Source organism: Anabrus simplex, chromosome 1 (genome assembly GCF_040414725.1).
Source record: "Anabrus simplex isolate iqAnaSimp1 chromosome 1, ASM4041472v1, whole genome shotgun sequence".
Lineage (NCBI taxonomy): Eukaryota > Metazoa > Arthropoda > Insecta > Orthoptera > Tettigoniidae > Anabrus > Anabrus simplex.
Window position 1 is genome coordinate 164,628,551 of NC_090265.1, and position 19,292 is coordinate 164,647,842.

General features: G+C 42.5%; 1 protein-coding gene across 2 annotated transcripts in view; it reads left to right on the forward strand.

Moving 5' to 3' along the window:
* Positions 1-19,292, forward strand: part of LOC136885364 (uncharacterized) — a 1,248,630-nt gene that overhangs the window by 1,084,255 nt on the left and 145,083 nt on the right. For both annotated transcript variants that reach the window (XM_067157879.2, XM_067157886.2), the window contains exon 6: positions 4,503-4,660. In XM_067157879.2, the coding sequence (XP_067013980.1) occupies positions 4,503-4,660 (158 nt within the window). The remainder of the gene's footprint in view (positions 1-4,502; positions 4,661-19,292) is intronic.

Genomic DNA, 19,292 nt, shown 5'->3' on the forward strand with positions numbered 1-19,292 from the left:
CCAGTTCGTTTTGTTTGTTTGTATTTTTTTCCGAACTAAATTATTGTGAATCATCCCCTAATTTTTTTTTAGAATTATCCATTCCAAAGGACTGTTTATTATGGATAGAAGGGACTTTCTTAAATGTTTAAAATCCATACACTGAATAATGATTAATGCTATTCTTCAAAATCTAAGTAGGTTACCACATCTTTTATTTGAATTTCATTCTGCGTGTTTTATAAGGTAAAACGTATTGAAATTTAAAAACTTATCTGGACACTATATACAAAAATAGTGTTAATGAAGGACACATTACTTGTATATCAGAGTTGTGAGACAGATTCATTTATTGATAATATTCGTATACTATAACCAAGTGACATCAGTACCTTGAACATTTTGTGATAGATAAAAATTTTAAAATATTTTGATAGCCATTTTAGTATTGTACACGGACCGAGGAAGTAGCCGTGAGTTTGTATTCGGGGAAATGTGGATTCGAACCTCACTGTCAGCGTACCAGAAGATGATTTTTTCCATAGTTTCCTATTTTTACACCCGGCAAATACTGAGGCTGTACCTTAAAAAAGGCCAAGGTCGTTGGTTTCTCAATCCTAACCCTGTCTTATACCATCTAGATCCATATTTTTCGGTGAAACGTAAAACGCAAGATAAAGAAAGCACTGCATTGCAGGCGTGGTAATCAAATCGCATCGTTAGTAATTTCTTTCCAAGACGCCTAGAAACCGAATCTAGTCTATTTCATGTGTGATGTCCGAAATGAAATGACACCTATCGCCTGTGAATCGGGTATCATGTAAGTCTGATCCGAATATCGCGAGTCACGTAAAACTAAAAGCTTTCTTAAAATTATTGCGAAAATGAAATCTTCTTGTTCCTCTCTTACTTTTACCCATACCCTGGTAGTACCACGGGATCAAACTGTGTCACACACGCACCTGTTCTACGGGACTGACCCCAGCCTTATATGGAGGGATATATTCACTACTGCATATTTCTGTGGTGGTCGGAAGTATGATGTGAAGAGGTATTAATAGAGGCAAACACGAACACCAAGTACCCGAATCATAAGAATAATTGTTAACTAGGTGTGGTTAAGAACATTGATCCGATCGGGAACGGAATTTGGGGCCCTCTGAACCGAAAGCAGCAACGCTAACCATTCAGCCCAGAAGCGAATATACTGAACCTGAAATAATAATGATAATAATAATAATAATAATAATAATAATAATAATAATAATAATAATAATAATAATAATATATTTGTGCGTTTAAAAGTATGCTAGTTAATTTAAGTACAAAAAACTGCTAAACATGTAAACTGATCTTTCACAGACTCTAAAAATTAATTTGATATTGCGTGTTTCCAGAGAATGACTCACCTGTGTTAAGTAATGTCAAGCAAACATTAGCAGAAACAGAGTTTATAATGACCATATTTTTCACTTTCAAATCCCAATCAATCAATCAATCAATCAATCAATCAATCAATCAATCAATCAATCAATCAATCAATCAATCAATCAATCAATCAATCAATCAATCAATCAATCAATCAATCAATCAATCAATCAATCCTGATCTGCATTTAGGGCAGTCGCCCAGGTGGCAGATTCCGTACCTGTTGTTTTCCTAGCCTTTTCTTAAATGATTACAAAGAAATTGGAAATTAATTGAACATCTCCCTTGGTAAGTTATTCCAATCCCTAACTCCCCTTCCTATAAACGAATATTTGCCCCAATTTGTCCTCTTGAATTCCAACTTTATCTTCATATTGTAATATTTCCTACTTTTAAAGACACCATTCAAACTTAATCATCTACTGATGTCATTCCACCCTATCTCTCCACTGACAACTCCGAACATACAACTTGGTCGAGCAGCTCGTCTCCTTTCTCCCAAGTCTTTCCAGCCCAAATTAGCAACATTTTTGAAACGCTACTCTTTTGTCGGAAATCACACAGAACAAATCGAGCTGTTTTTCTTTGGATTTTTCCAGTTCTTGAATAAAGTAATCCTGTTGAGGGTCCCACACACTGGAACCATACTCTAGTTGGGGTCTTACCAGAGACTTATATGCCCTCTCCTCCACATCCTTAATACAACCCCTAAATACCCTCATAACCATGTGCCTTTATTTAAAATCATTTTATGTGATTACCCTAATGAAGATCTTTCCTTTTATTAACACCTAGGTACTTACAATGATCCCCAAAAGGAACTTTCACCCCATCAACGCAGTAATTAAAACTGAGAGGACTTTTCCTATTTGTGAAACTCACGACCTGACTTTTAACCCCGTTTATCATAATTCTATTGCCTAATGTCCATCTCACAACATTATCGAGTTATGTTGCAGTTGCTCACAAGTGTGCCATACACGAATCTGATACTATGCTTTGTCTCAAGGACGTGTTACCCTGCTCTTCGCGCTATCCGAAGAGCGACCAAGCGCTTAGGTCCCGGAGATTAGTACACATGCACCTGATTATGGCTCGTATTACGTGCCTTGTCAACCCTATTGATTTGTGGCCTTGTCTTGTGTCCACTTACACGGCCTCAATTAATGCGATACCTCCACGCTCTGTCTGGCTTCATGTTGAGATATGTGAATCGAGAACGAACCACAATATCGAGAACAAACAAGAGTCAAACTCCAGAATGATGAAGCTCAAAAGCAATTATCATTGGCAACATCCGTGGTGAACTCTTGTTCTTTTCTGATCTCGGTGGTATGAAGAAGATTTGGTGTAGGGAATCTCATTCACATTCTCCGGATATCGGAGTTCTTCCCATGTTTCCAGTCCAGGTGACCAATACCCTCAAAATTAATAAAATATGAATATTCTAACGGGTAGACCACAATTTTACAGGAGTATATTAGGGCATAAGTCCGCCTCTGTGGTGTAGTGGTTAATGCGATTAGCTACCATTCCCGGTGTCCCGGGTTCGATTCCCGGTTCCGCCACGAAATTTCAAAAAGTGGTACGAGGACTGGAACAGGGTACACGCAGCCTCGGGAGGTCAGCTGAGTAGAGGGGGGTTCGATTCCCAACTCAGCCATCCTCGAAGTGGATTTCCGTGGCTTCCCACTTCTCCAGGCAAATGGTACCGGTACTTAAAGACCACGGCGCTTCCTTCTCTCTACCTTTGTTAACGTCTCCAATCTTCCCAACCCCGCAAGGCTCCTGTTCAGCATAAAAGGTGAGGCTACCTAGAGCGGTATTGGTCCTCCTTCCCAGTTGTTTTCCCGACCAAATATCTCACGTTCAAGGACACTACACTTAAGGTGGTAGAGGTTGGATCCCTCGCTGTGGCCGGGGAAACTAAAGCTGGACGGTAAACAGACTCAGTAAAATAAAATAAAATATAATAATAATAATAATAATAATAATAATAATAATAATAATAATAATAATAATAATAATAATAGTCCGCCTCTGTGGTGAGGTGGTTAGTGTGATTAGCTGCTACCTCCGGAGGCCCGGAATCGATTCCCAGCTCTGCCCTGAAATTTGAAAAGTGGTACGGGTGCTGGAGCGGGTTCCACTCAGCCTCGGGCGGTCAACTGAGAAGGGAGGGGAGTTCGATTCCCACCTCAGCCATCCTCAAAGTGGTGTTCCGTGGTTTCCTACTTCTCCTCCAAGCTACTGCCGGAATGGTGCTTAACTTAAGGGCACGGCCGTTTTATTGCCTCTTCCCTGTATATCCCTTCCAATCTCCCCATTCCCCCCAAGGAGCCTGTTCAGTATAGCAGGTGAGGCCGCCTGGGGGAGGTATTGGTTCTCCTTTCCAATTGTATACCCGAACCAAAGTCCCACGCTCCAGGACACTGCCCTTGAGGAAGTAGAGGTGGGATCCCTCGCTGAGTCCGAGGGAACAGGCAATCCTTGACGGTAAACGCGGATTAAGAAAGGAAGAAATAATAATAATAATAATAATAATAATAATAATAATAATAATAATAATAATAATAATAATAATAATCAAATGGTATCTAGCATTGTTTAGGCTGCCTGTGGGCCAGTTCTGATGTACCGTTTCACTCTACTAGTAGAAAGACCACATCTCTATCGAGCGAAACAAAGCAAAGCAGGGCTATCCCAACACATGCCTCGAAAGGAGTGAAAAGTTACGGCTACTACTATCTGAACCTCTTCATTCAAGTGGGACGGAAAGATTAGCTCTATGCTCAACGAATGATAAGTTACTCGTCTCCTTCCTTATTATAATAATTATTGACTGTGTTCAATACTATTGTTCATTTCATGTGATTGAATACATTTTTCTGCAAGAGTAGGTCATGATTAAGTTCCCCGAATGAATCTAAATGCCATTATAGGTCAGTGATATATCGATACAGTAATATGATTACTTAAATGGAAATAAAGAACGCAGTTACTGGCACATTAGCCTGGATATATTTGTTGATATAATTGATATGTATTGAAAGTGTATTTACGTGCAGTTAAGATTGAGCCCTTTTCTGTTTCAGTTATTACGCCTCAGCGTCATTCCCTCCTGGTCCACCACGTCTTGTGCCACCGCTTAAACGGCCCCGACTTATGGTACCGCCAGCCAGACCGGTCATCAAAGCTACAGCACCTCAGAAACCAACAACACCCGCCGCCATCAATCAGCTTAAGACGTACAGTAAGTAATAGCATGGATGCATCCTAATGATCATTATATAGATCTAAACGATTCTTCTCTATATAATATTTATTGCTTGTGCTTAGTGCAGGTCTTTCAATTTGACGCCCTGAAGGTGACATGCGTATCTGTGAGGATGGGGCCTTACCTAAAATGAATTCTAATGATGAATACAGTAGTGTCCGCCTCTGTGGTGTAGTGGTTAGTGTGATTAGATGCCACCCTCGAAGGCTCGGGTTCGATTCCCGGATCTACCGCGAAATTTATAAAGTGGTACACACGACCACAGAAATGGTGTCCCGGTATAAACAAAGCATGGTATACCCCCACCTCCACGCTTAACGCATTGCTGCAGGTAGACAACTCACAACAAGACAGTTGTGATTGAAATGGGCACAGTGGTGGATGTATAGCAATACACACACTGTGCCTTCAGCACTACCCGTTCACTCCCTCAACTCTTTTTCGGTACTGGAGTGGCCTTCGACACTACCCCTTCACTCCCTCACCTCCTTTCAGAACTGGAGTGGGGCAGTGTTGATTGTTTACGTCGGGACACCATTTCTGTGCTTGCATGTACGAGGACTGGAACGGGGTCTACTCAGCCTCGGGATGTCAACTGGGTAGAGTGAGTTCGATGCCCACCTCATCCATTCTCGAAATGGATTTCCGTGGTTTACCATTTCTCCTCCAGGCAAATGCCGGGATGGTACCTAACTTAAGGCCACGGCTACTTCTTTCCCTCTTCTTTTACCCCTTCTGATCTTCCAATTCCTCCACAATGCCCCTGTTCAGCACAGCATGTTAGTCCATTTGGGTGAGGTACTGGCCTCCTCCCCAGTTGTTTCCCCCGACTCAGAGTCTCAAACTCCAGGACACTGCCCTTGAGGCGGTGGAGGTGGGATCCCTCGCTGAGCCCGAGGAGAAAACCAACGCCGGAGGGTAAACGGATTAAAAGTAATAAATAAACGAAGGAAACAACTCTCAAGCAGTGGAATTAATTAATGATAATTAAAAGTAACCGACGTGGCTGGGAATCGAGCCCGGGACCTATTGAGCCTCTTCTATCTAATAAGCTCCTTCCGAGAATCCGTGGCACAGTTTTGGGCTCCTTATCCCAAGATTATGGGTGCAAACTTGCCGGAGTAGTCGGAATTCTGAAGGGCTGAAGAGAATCCATTCAGCACTCCGTGTCGTACGATGTCAAAATTTAAACTATCTCTGGTGCCATATTTTCTTTTGCTTTCTTTCTTTCTTTCTTCCTTAATCCGTTTACCCTCCAGGGTTGGACTTTCCCTCGGACTTAGTGAAGGATTCCACCTCTACTGCCTCAAGGGCAGTGTCCTGGAGCGTGAGAGTTTGCGTCGAAGGAATACAACTGGGAGGAGGACCAGTATCTCGCCCAGGTGGCCTCACCTTCTATGTTAAACAGGGACCTTGTGGGCGATGGGAAGATGGGAAGGGATAGAAAAGGAAGAAGGAAGGAACCGACCGTGGCCTTACGTTAGGTACCACCCCAGGCATTTGCATGGAGGAGAAATGCGGAAACTATGGAATACCACTTCGGAGATGGCTGAGATGGGAGTCGAACACCCCTCTACTCAGTTGACCTCCCGAGGCTGAGTGGACCCCGTTCCAGCCCTCGTACCAATTTTGAAATTTCATGGCAGAGCAGGGAATCGAACCCGGGCCTCCGGGGGTGGCAGCTAATCACAAATGGCTTAGTGTGTAAGTTTACCTTCTTCTCAGTTCTGTTATCTGGGTCTCAGATTACCTCATTACTTCTTTTAAAACTAGGGTTTAATTCACAATAGATCTAGAAAGCAAAGCAGAGTGTTTGTATCAATTCTTCCATGGAGAACCTCTTGAAAATATGAACTTCTCAATAATATTTGTTTACTTTGAGATATTGTGTAATATCACAGTGTGACAGAAGGCAGATAAAATCGTCGGTTCACTGTACAGGAAGGTGACAATAATTGACGGTGCTTGAAAAAGGAAACCAACTCGCTCGGTCAAATACACTTTAAATACAGTAACCTACAATGCATTAAAAAAACGTCTCAGATAGAAGACTCTTTACGCTTGAATCAATACCGTGTGCGGTGGCCGAGTGGTTAGGGGCACAGCTGTGAGCTTCCATTTGGGAGATAGTATGTTCGAACCCCACTATCGGCAATCCTGAAAATGATTTTCTGTGCTTTCCCATTTTCACACCAGGAAAACAACTTGTAAATAAGTAGTTTATTCATACGTTTAGAAAATCGCTGCCTAACATAATGTTATCATTTAAATGATTTCATGCCTACATTAGTGATGAAGATAGGACGCACGACCCTCTCTTACACTTAACCACATAATAGCGAATATAAACTTCAGAAGTCATAATAAGGAAATAATCGAAAATTCATAGGCCTACTTTCATTCACACTATGATTCACACAAACTGGTTATATATTTAATATAGATACCACGGCAAGACCACTAAAGAGGCTAAAAGGTGCAATTTTTAATACTAACTGGAAGGGAATTCCATAGCCTTGCATCGGACACCCGAAAGGAGCTGTCATATGTTGATGAACGATGAACAGGTGCTGGAAATGTGAAAGTCGACAAATTTCATGAGAGGAGAGGAAATTAATGTGAACTGAAAATACTTCAGCGAGTAATACTAATTGTAGTGATATCGTCACAGAACGCTTTGCCTCAACTACGGCAGCACAATACGTTAAGACCAGCGTTTCAATCCGTCGGAAAGAGCAGTTGGGCTGCTCTGGCAAATATGCTAAAGATGTGGCTTCTTGGCTGAAAGATCAGTACAGTCGGTACAGCGGGAACTGGATTCGACTCCTGGCCGGGTCGGGGATTTCAGTCATGCCTAGTTAATTCCCTGGTGTTTGTGTTCGTATTAAACATATTGTTCAATATATCGTATCACTATTTATAAAATATAGGCTACATATCGTAGAAAATAAGGCAATATCACATAACATGCTTTTCAATAACATTATTAGCGGGACGTAAAAACAATAACATTAGGCCTATTACGGTCCGGCCCCACAGTATAGGGGCAACGCGTCCGCCTTTTACTCGGCGGCCGCGGTTTCAATTCCCGGGCGGATCAGGGTTTTTAATTGTAATTATTAATATCCCTGGCCTGGGGACTGGGTGTTTATGACGTCCTCAATCTTCCTTTCCTCACATATAACATTCCACACTACCGCCATTCCAATTACACGCAGGTTCATACAATATGGTGCCAGTAGGGCAAAAGATCCACATGTGTCGACGCCCCTAACAAATAGCATTTTTCTAGAAAAAAAAAGAAAAAGCCTGTTTTATTCTTGACACTCAAACTAGTCTTGAATTCCTGATGAAATTGAATCAACAGATTGGCAGGGTACTCTGTTGACCCTTAGACCACAGTGGTGGCTGACATTTCGTCGCTACGCCTGCGAAGACCGCTATATGAAAATATGGTTGGAGAAATACTGACCCGCAGCACATGTATTATAAAGAGGGAGAATTCATTGACAATTACCGTACAATATTCAACCTTAGATGGGAGAAACTTACTGGCCAAAGTTCTAAGATAAAATATTTCATACCGGGCGAGTTGGCCTTGCGCGTAGAGGCGCGCGGCTGTGAGCTTGCATCAGGCAGATAGTAAGTTCGAATCCCACTATCGGCAGCCCTGAAGATGGTTTTCCGTGGTTTTCCATTTTCACACCAGGCAAATGCTGGGGCTGTACCTTAATTAAGGCCACGGCCGCTTCCTTCCAACTCCTAGGCCTTTCCTATCCCAATGTCGCCATAAGACCTATGTATCGGTGCGACCCAAAGCCTCTAGCAAAAAAAAAAAAATTTCATATAGCAATATTTGCAGGTGTAACAACGAAATGAACTTCAAACGTGTGCACCGTCGTCAGAGTTATGGTAAAATGTATATAGCCGCCTTACAGATTATTTTCACATTAGGTGCCAGTGTTAACAGAGACTAACTGTATTCAAGTAATGTCATTACATGGCTACATTCCTTTCTAATCAGCATTTAGTTGCTGTTAGTCACTTCAAGCTTAACCAGACTTTATCTGCCCCCAGGAAAGAGATAGTAGGCCACTGTAATAGAATCCTTAATGAGAGTCTGCTTCAAGAGAATAATGTCTTCCCCTCGTCGTTGTTTTCTCCATTATTTGTTAATAGAAACACAATTCACAGGTACCTCATTGCTCATGTCCTTCTTAAACATCTTGTAAGCCGCGAGCGTTAAGATGATAGTGTTAGGAACCAGAGGAGAGTGATTAAATCCTAGATCTCAGTTGAAAATCAGCTCATTCAACTTATCTGATTTCTGAATCCGCGACTTATATTCCAGTATACAGCTAAATACGCTCCCAGAGATATTACAACAAAAGTAATAATTTTTCTTTTTTTGCTAGTTGCTTTACGTCGCACCGACTCAGATAGGTCTTATGGCGACGATGGGACAGTATAGGGCTAGGAGTGGGAAGGAATCGGCCGTGGCCTTAATTAAGGTACAGCCCCAGCATTTGCCTGGTGTGAAAATGGGAAACCACGGAAAACCATTTTCAGGGCTGCCGATAGTGGGGTTCGAACCTACTATCTCCCGAATACTGGATACTGGCCGCAATTAAGCGACTGCAGCTATCGAGCTCGGTAAAAATAATAATTATTATATTATATTATATTATATTATATTATATTATATTATATTATATTATATTATATACTGTGTCTGACTCCTTGGATTAATGACCACCGTTGAGGCTTTAGGTTCAGAGGGTTCCGGGTTCCATTCCGGCCGGGTCGGGGATTTTAATCACGTCTAATTAATACTTCTGGTTCGGGGAGTGGTTGTTCGTGTTTGTCCCAACGCAATCCTCTTCATATCCAGACAACACACCACACTACCGACCACGACTGAAACATGCAACAGTGATTACATCCCTCCATATAGGTTTAGCATCTGGTCGTAAAATTGGGCCAAATCCACATGTGGGATACAATTCGCAGCCACGACCCCACGGATGTTGGGAAAAGCGGAAGAAGAATAATAATATCATTACTCACCGTCGATTTCTACACTTGCAATAACTGTGCATTGATCATCAACATATAAGGCTCCTATTAAGTATCTGGTGCAAGCCTGTGGAATTCCATTCCATTTAGTGTTAAGAACTGCACCAATTTATCCTCCTTTAGCGGTCTTCTTAAGGTACTGTACATATTACATAATTAACCAGCTTGTGTGAATGATAATATGAATGAATGAATGAATGAATGAATTGTATTTATTGTTGCCACTGATGTTTCACGGCCCATACTTATAGACGTGATATAGGCTTTTGGGCTTATGCAGTGTTAAGAAAATAAGGTGACATTCTTCACGTTTCGCAGAGAACTTTTCTCTGCGTGTTCAGAAGGAAATCTCGACTGTTCGCGAAACAGGCTTCTCAAAGAATGAGGTTTGAATTTAGACGTTATAATAGAAGTGGAAATAGTACGTTTATTCGTCACCAGATGGCTCACCAGATGCGCTAGCGTTCGAAGCGGAAGCTGACAGAAACATTAGAACCAGTCTAAGAGGAAGTTACATATCATAACAGGAGTACACACATATGAAAGTATGACATAGACACAAGTCTGGAATGAAACATCTGGCGATGAGGAACGTACGAATTTGAAGAACACCGAAACGAAATAACAATAGTGAAGGGACAGGGAAGGGAACTACCTACGTAAATCCTTAATGGCTGGCAACCACTGATAGCCAGTGTCCCTGTTGAAGTTGTTAGGAATTTTACGTATATCCACAGCTTCCCATATAATGCTGTCTATAATAGTGTCTAGCGTAGGTAAGATCTGGAGCATCTTGGAACACATCATGACCCGACGATAGAGTGTGCTCAGCTACTGCTGATTTGTCTGGCTGGTTGAGACATCCAGTGAGCCATCTGGTGACGAATTAACGTACCACTTCCACTTCTATGATAAGTCTAAATTTACACCTCATTCTTTCGAGAAACCTTTCTCGTGAACAGTCGAGATTTTCTTCTGAAGACGCAGAGCAAATTTCTTTGCGAAACATAAAGAATTTCTCCTTATTTTCTTGACACGGCATAAGGCCAAAAGCCTATACCATGCCGCTATTATTATTATTATTATTATTATTATTATTATTGTTACGGAAATATCCGTGGTAGGTAGAGGTGAAAGAAGGTGCGGGTGTGAATGGGTTTCAAGCTACGAAATTAACGTGCAATGTAAAATTAATTTAAAATTTAACTAGGTTATATTTTCTTTTCAAAAACAAGAGATAACAATCATAACAGGTACAGAGTAGCAAAAATGTAGGTACAATATTACTGGATTCGGGCTCAGTGCCCTTACTTCATAACTCTCGGGCAATCAGCCCCGCCTTACTCCAAAAAATTTTAGCCAAGGGGCAGAAAACCCCATTCATGCCCAGGAGCCCTGGCTCCAAACATTACACATAAAGCCTGCACGAGGCATACAGAAACAAATTTCAAAGAGCGATCCGCTCTCAAAATTGTAAGCCTATCACAAGGCCACACCAAACTCTACCTTTAAGCTGTCCTCTAAGGACGTATTCACAGGGGTAAAATACCCAACCTACTGAGGTCTATTACATGAAAAGAAGGTTGATTACATGACCTCTAAAATAACAATTTAAGAGGAGGCGATCTTGCACTCCTAATACACTTTGTTTTTAAAACCTAATCTGGCTCTGGGCCGCTAACGCAAGGGCTAATCCCATACTACAGAGGTGACTTAGAGAAGAACACTTTACATTACATAAACGAAGAATAGTTTGAGAAAATACGTTCACCTCAAAACAAATGTGAGTGGGAGCTCGAGAGGGTTAGCACTCTCTATCCCAATATGTAGCTTTACCAGAAAAAGATGAAAAGAGTAATTACATTTTAGGAAAAGGTTACATGATGGAAATGCTTCGAACCCGCCGCGAGTGTTAAACTGCCGACCTAGCAAGAAAAGAAGTTATTAATAGGCCATTACCTGGTGTTGAACGGCTGAAGAAGAAAGAGGCGCTTCCCGCCTCCTGCTATGTACTTAATACACTGAAAGATGGAACAGAAGTGGCCTGGAGACCCTAAAATCAGCAGTTTATATCCTCTCGCGGAAGATTCTAGGCGTTAGGGGAAATAAAACACCCTCCCTCAAAGTTTTTATTGGCTAGGGAAAAGAAACCCCTACATAGAGGAAGAAGAAACACATTATTGGTGGAAAATTAATTAAAGAAATTCGGGATTGGCTAGATCCAAAATAAGGGGAAAAAGAGGGGTATACAGCCAACTTAAACCATGACAGAAAGAAATTTAACAAAGAACAAACTCTTGAAATAAAAATTTCTCCAACAAAATAGTTCTTTGATTTCGCACTAGGTTGCACTATCGTAATTCTTCAGTAGTGTCCTCTAGAAGAGAAAGTTCACACTTCTTACTGCAAGCGAAACAAAGACACATCAAAAATGACACAGTTCACAAACTCAAAAATTTCCAAGTGGTGACATCTTCTGAGAAACGAGAAAATCAATAGAGTAGATAAAGTTCAGATTTCCACCAGAAGAGGAATTTCAACTGGCGCAACTTTTAAATGACCGGAGTAGAGGTGTACCGCCCGGTACAGACCTCCCCCCCCAAAAGTTCCTCCAAGGGGTAACACAGAAGAGCATAACTTTTGATTGAAAGTAAGGTCCAAGTTTTAATGTGAATGTGAAGATAGTTTGCAGTAGCATTTACAAGATTTCTTAATTCAGTTTCAAAATGTTGTTGTTGCAGGTGAATGAAAGTCTTTATGTTTGTAGAATTTGAATTTCTGAAGATAAACTTTTAATACTTAAAGGTGAAGAAAAATTTTGCAATGTCCACCAAATATTGTTGTTGAATTCCCAAGTGTAGTTATTGCTTATGGTGACTGTCCATGTAGTTGATGTAGATTGAGTCGGACGGCCAGACCGGCCGTTGCAGCTTGCGTCCAACGGAGGCCGCTCGGACCCCTCAAGTACCCTGAGATACCGCTCGCCCGCACTATGAGGGGAGCAGAGGTGTTGAAGTACGCCGCGCCCGCGATGAACAGATACAGGCTGCGGGCATGTAGCAGGTCGTGCGCCGCACATCAGCCTTGGCCGGGAGGAGAGCTCCGGCTCGCCGTGCACATGTCGTCCTCGCTGGAGAGGAGGGGGCCCATCCCCCTCCCCAGTCGCTGCACGGCGCTGCGCGGCTGCGGGGGCGCTGAAACATTAAAGCTAGGCGGCAGAATTGTGTTGGACAATCATCTTCTTTGAGGGTACAGGCTTGTGGAGAGGTTGAGGGGCCAGCGGCGTGTAGATATCCATGGCATTTACTATTATGAAGCCACAGTGTAAGGTGGAGCAGGAGAAGGGAGCGTGGTAATGGCCGTGGCAAGAACAGGATGGCAGTTTAACGGGTCGGGGCAGGTTTTACACAAGGCTTACATCTAAAACCAAAATATTACAGAAGGGGCAGAATGCCTTAAAAGTGAAACTAAAAAAAAAAATATAACCTTCATATCCTTTCAAAATAATATGAAGCAAGTTAACACAGAAATTACACCGGTTTCACCTGGGACAGGTGAACTCTAAATATCCTCTCGGTGGCTGGGTTACTTAGCAATAAGGTAACCGGCGTAAGAAAATCGAGAATGATACAAGGCCCATGAAATCTGGGGGCAAGCTTGCCCGCGGGAACAAAATTTTTGACCATAACCTGGTCACCTACCTTCAAAGTGGTGGGTCTCCGTCCACGATCATACCTTTCCCTAACCTTTTCATGAGATACTTTAAGATTGGCTTTAGCCTTCTTCCAAAGATCTTTAATGTTGTCCGGATCTATTGTCTCGGGCAGAATGTCATTCAGAGACCAGAGGTTAGAGAGCGGCTTGTTGGGAACGAACTTAAACATCAAAGAAGCTGGAGTAAATTTGTGTGATTCATGAACCGCCGAATTCAAAGCAAAAGCTAACCAATGCAGGGACGTGTCCCACCTAGAATGATCTTCATGATGATAGGCAATAAGTGCGGACCTGAGATTACGGTTAACCCGTTCAGCCAGAGATGGCTGAGGGTAATAAGCAGATGTAGTTACATGAGAGATGGACAAGTCAAAACAGAATTTACGAAACAGATTTGATGTGAAAGCTTTAGCATTATCAGATACAATGTATTGGCACGGACCAAAAGAAGCAAAAATAGAATTTAGACAAGTAATGGTGGACTGAGCGGTAGCCAGCTTAGTCGGAAATAACCAAGAAAATCTAGTAAAGCCATCTACGCACACAAAGATGAACTTGTTAGCATTACCCTTTGACTGGGGGAAGGGTCCAACATAATCGATATACAGGCGTTCCATGGGGCGCGACGCTTGATGCGAAGACAAAAGGCCTACCTTGGTGGACATGGTGGGTTTACTAAGCAAACAAGATTTACAAGCTTTTACAAGTTCACGGATTTCACCGTCCATACCTTTCCAAATGAACATTTCACGAATTTTTTCACGGGTTTTAAAGATTCCAAGATGCCCTCCTAATGGGGTCTCATGATAATACTTGAAGATCATAGGCACAAGAACCGCTGGCACGACAACCTTCATCATCTTATCATGCCTCGATGGGCAACATAAAACACCATTCCTCAGAACATAAGGGACATGTTCCCCAGAAGAAAGGGTTTCCATTATCGGACCCAGCGTCGGATCTTCACGTTGGTATTTCTCGATATCCCTAAAGAGCATGGGAGCATCTGTTAGGATGGCATTAACCTCAGATAGTATGGACTCGGAAGGTGATGAACTGTCGACAGGTTCATGGGTCTCGACGTCGTTAGAAAACATACGGCTGAGTCCATCAGCAACAACATTTTCAGTACCTCTGATATGTCGTACATCGAATTGGAAGGCAGAAATACGGATGGCCCAACGGGCTATACGACCAGTACGACGCGGCCTACCTAAGACCCAGCTTAAGGCTTGATTATCTGTCTCCAAGTCGAATTTGACATGTTCCAGATAGAGACGGAACTTTTCTAAGGCAAATAAAACTGCCAAACCTTCAAGCTCATATATGGAGTACTTTGCTTCTTGAGCCGAGAGAGTCCTAGATGCATAGGCGATGGGGCGCCTCCCTAGTTCAGTCTCTTGAAGAAGGACTGCAGCTACCGCCGACGACGACGCGTCGGTTTGGACGATGAATTTCTTCGAGAAATCAGGCATAGCAAGTACAGGGGCATTACAGAGAGCTAATTTAAGGTCTTCAAAAGCGGCTTGTTGAGACGGTCCCCACTCGAATTTGATGCCTTTCCTACGGAGAAGGTTTAAGGGCGCCGCTCTATTAGCAAAATTAGGAATGAACTTCCTGAAGAAATTCACCATGCCAATGAACCTGGCGATACCTTTAATGTCCTTGGGAGGTTTAAAATCACGGATGGCCTGTGTTCTAGAATGATCGACTGCTACACCATCAGGTGACACAATATGCCCTAGGAATGACATAGAGGGCTTAGCAAAGGCAACCTTGGACAACTTAACAGTTAACCCAGCCTTACGAAGGCGATAGAGAACTTCTCGCAAATGATATAGATGTTCTTCAAAGGTTTCGGAAAATACGACGACATCATCCAAGTAGTGATATAAGTACTCAAATTTGATGTCGGAAAAGACCCTATCTAGTAGCCTAGTGAGCACAGCTGCCCCCGTGGGGAGCCCGAAAGGCACGCGGTTGTATTCATATAAATTCCAGTCCGTGGCAAACGCTGTAAGATGTTTAGACTCTTCGGCAAGGGGAATTTGGTTGTAGGCCTGATTCAAATCCAAGATCGTGAAGAACTTGGCCTTACGAAACCATGAAAAACAAGAATGAAGGTCGGGAAGGGGCACGGATTGCAACACCACCTTCCGATTGAGAGCCCTGTAATCAATGACAGGCCTGAAGCCTCCTTGGGGTTTCGGGACTAGAAAAATAGGCGAAGAATACGCTGACTTAGAGGGCCTAATAATACCATCCTTCAACATCTGATCGATGATTTCTTTCAGAGCCTTCATTTTAGGTGGAGATAGCCTATACGGTGGAAAACGGACAGGAATCGAATCCGTGACCTCAATTTTGTATTCAATAAGGTCAGTAACACCAAGAGTATCAGAGAACACCTCGGGAAACGACTGACACAGTTTCCGAATACTATCAGCCTGCTCCTCAGGTAGATGTCTAAGGTCTAACAACATCTCATCCTGGGTAGGCGAAATAGATGAACATGATACAGAATTACACTTTAACAAGGGAATTCTACAATTGGACGCAAATTTGAATGTGCACGACCTGCTCTGGAGATCGAGCACAAGATCAGTGTGAGAAATGAAGTCCGCTCCCAATATGATGGGGCAAGACAAACGCTTGGCCACAAACAATTTGATCTTCCATGTAAATTTAAAAACCCGAATTTTGACATGTAAGGAACCTAGAATTTCTAATGGAGATGAATTAGCCGAAACATATTTAACAGGAGATGAGTCATAGTCAGGGAGTTTACAAACAGATTTCAATTTAGAATACCAATCAGCCGAAATAATGGAACAAACACTGCCTGAATCTAAGAGAGCTGTTATAGGCTCGTTATTTAACTCAATCTTAAGAAAAGGAACAGGTGCGGGGGTATCCGCCGCAATCCTAAGACACTCTTTAGGGCATTCAAAAGATGAATTTGAAGGCTGGTCGTTCTCTGCATTTACAACCTGTTTACTAGGGGCTAAGTCTCGGGAAGATGGATTAGTCGGCTCAGCCGACGCCACTAGTCACTTTTTATTATTGGCATAGCTGGAATTTGCACCAGAAGTTGAGCAGGAGGGGGTGCTATTTGAGTTTGGGCAATTCTTGGCGATATGTGAGAAGGCCCCACACTTAAAACAGCCTTGTGATGACCCTGCTCCATTCCTTGTCCCACTTGACTTGATCAGAGGACACTTATTCCGCAGATGGTCAGGCGACCCGCAAGCATAACATTTACGGGGATTGACTGGTCGGCGAGGTGGAGGCCGAGTGTTACTAAAGGAAGGCGGGGGTTCTTTCGCGACACGCAAAGAATCGGCGTATCTAACTCCTTCCGCTGAGACGGCCAATGCTTCAAGTTCAGAGAAGGTTTGCGGACACGCCGCGAAACACAAATATGACCTGTAGGATGGCGAAATACCTTCTACAATAGCCTGCACAATCTGATCTTCAGGAAAGTGCAGAGCAAACACCCTAGTGTAGAATTTGATATCTTGAATGAAATCGGCCAAGTTTTCATCCAAGCGCTGTACACGGTAATAGTACTTCTGAATCAGGGAGGACCTGGCCCTAGCCGGGATGAAGTTAGCTAGCAAATGGGCATGGAAATCCTCAATAGATGATTGCTCGGCAATGACTCTTACGATTTTATCAGAGAGAATACCAATAGCATACGGATAGATAATTTGCAAAATTTGACATGGCGAAAGAGAAAAAACCAGAGCATGATCCTGAAATTCCACTAGAAATCTTAAAAATGAAATTACATCACTGGTGGTGTTGACGGAAAACTTAGAGATACCTCTAAGCAACATTGCCAATGGATGAGGCAAGCTACTGAACCCAGGCGACATAGTCGTTAAAGGTTTCAATGGCAAAGAAGTTAATTCAGAGCGGATGTTACCCAATGACGCACGGCGTTCAGATTCGTTGTTCGATGGGGCAGAGATAGTTTGAGCAGCAACGGTTATCCTATTGACTTCTCCCTGAGGAGGCTCTTCCTCGTTACCTACATTCACCGTGGCGGGTTGATCAGTTTTGGGAGGAACTTCGCCGGTTAGCAATTGAGTGACCTTATTAGACAATTCAGAAATAGTTTCAAGGAGCGTATTAGCGTCCTTCCTCTGAACGTCATTCACCTTTAGAGACAACAGATCATTAACTCTATTTGCAAAGTGATACAGCCTGCCTTGCACACGCTTAATTTGATTAGGAGACGGATCGTTTTCATCAAAAAAGCTGACTACAGATGCTAGCCCGGTAATATTCTCGACGATCGTGGAAAGAGAGTCATCAATTTCTTTCTCTCCCAAATTGGGGATGGAAATGGGCAAATCAAGGGACTCTCTGAGCTTGTTGGTGTCGATTGCAACCGTGCCTCCAGATTGCACATTTCTGATAGTTAACTCGTATATCAACTCCTCTTTGCGCAAGTAGTTAAGGAGGAGAACATCGCGAGGGCCGGGCATGATGACAGAACAATTTTGAAAAAATTCCAGCAACTGAGAAAATTATTGGAGTTCGAATCAAAGCAATGTTTAGCCGTCAAAAGGGGCTAAATTGAGACCCATTCAACCACGCTCTGCTACCACTTGTTACGGAAATATCCGTGGTAGGTAGAGGTGAAAGAAGGTGCGGGTGTGAATGGGTTTCAAGCTACGAAATTAACGTGCAATGTAAAATTAATTTAAAATTTAACTAGGTTATATTTTCTTTTCAAAAACAAGAGATAACAATCATAACAGGTACAGAGTAGCAAAAATGTAGGTACAATATTACTGGATTCGGGCTCAGTGCCCTTACTTCATAACTCTCGGGCAATCAGCCCCGCCTTACTCCAAAAAATTTTAGCCAAGGGGCAGAAAACCCCATTCATGCCCAGGAGCCCTGGCTCCAAACATTACACATAAAGCCTGCACGAGGCATACAGAAACAAATTTCAAAGAGCGATCCGCTCTCAAAATTGTAAGCCTATCACAAGGCCACACCAAACTCTACCTTTAAGCTGTCCTCTAAGGACGTATTCACAGGGGTAAAATACCCAACCTACTGAGGTCTATTACATGAAAAGAAGGTTGATTACATGACCTCTAAAATAACAATTTAAGAGGAGGCGATCTTGCACTCCTAATACACTTTGTTTTTAAAACCTAATCTGGCTCTGGGCCGCTAACGCAAGGGCTAATCCCATACTACAGAGGTGACTTAGAGAAGAACACTTTACATTACATAAACGAAGAATAGTTTGAGAAAATACGTTCACCTCAAAACAAATGTGAGTGGGAGCTCGAGAGGGTTAGCACTCTCTATCCCAATATGTAGCTTTACCAGAAAAAGATGAAAAGAGTAATTACATTTTAGGAAAAGGTTACATGATGGAAATGCTTCGAACCCGCCGCGAGTGTTAAACTGCCGACCTAGCAAGAAAAGAAGTTATTAATAGGCTATTACCTGGTGTTGAACGGCTGAAGAAGAAAGAGGCGCTTCCCGCCTCCTGCTATGTACTTAATACACTGAAAGATGGAACAGAAGTGGCCTGGAGACCCTAAAATCAGCAGTTTATATCCTCTCGCGGAAGATTCTAGGCGTTAGGGGAAATAAAACACCCTCCCTCAAAGTTTTTATTGGCTAGGGAAAAGAAACCCCTACATAGAGGAAGAAGAAACACATTATTGGTGGAAAATTAATTAAAGAAATTCGGGATTGGCTAGATCCAAAATAAGGGGAAAAAGAGGGGTATACAGCCAACTTAAACCATGACAGAAAGAAATTTAACAAAGAACAAACTCTTGAA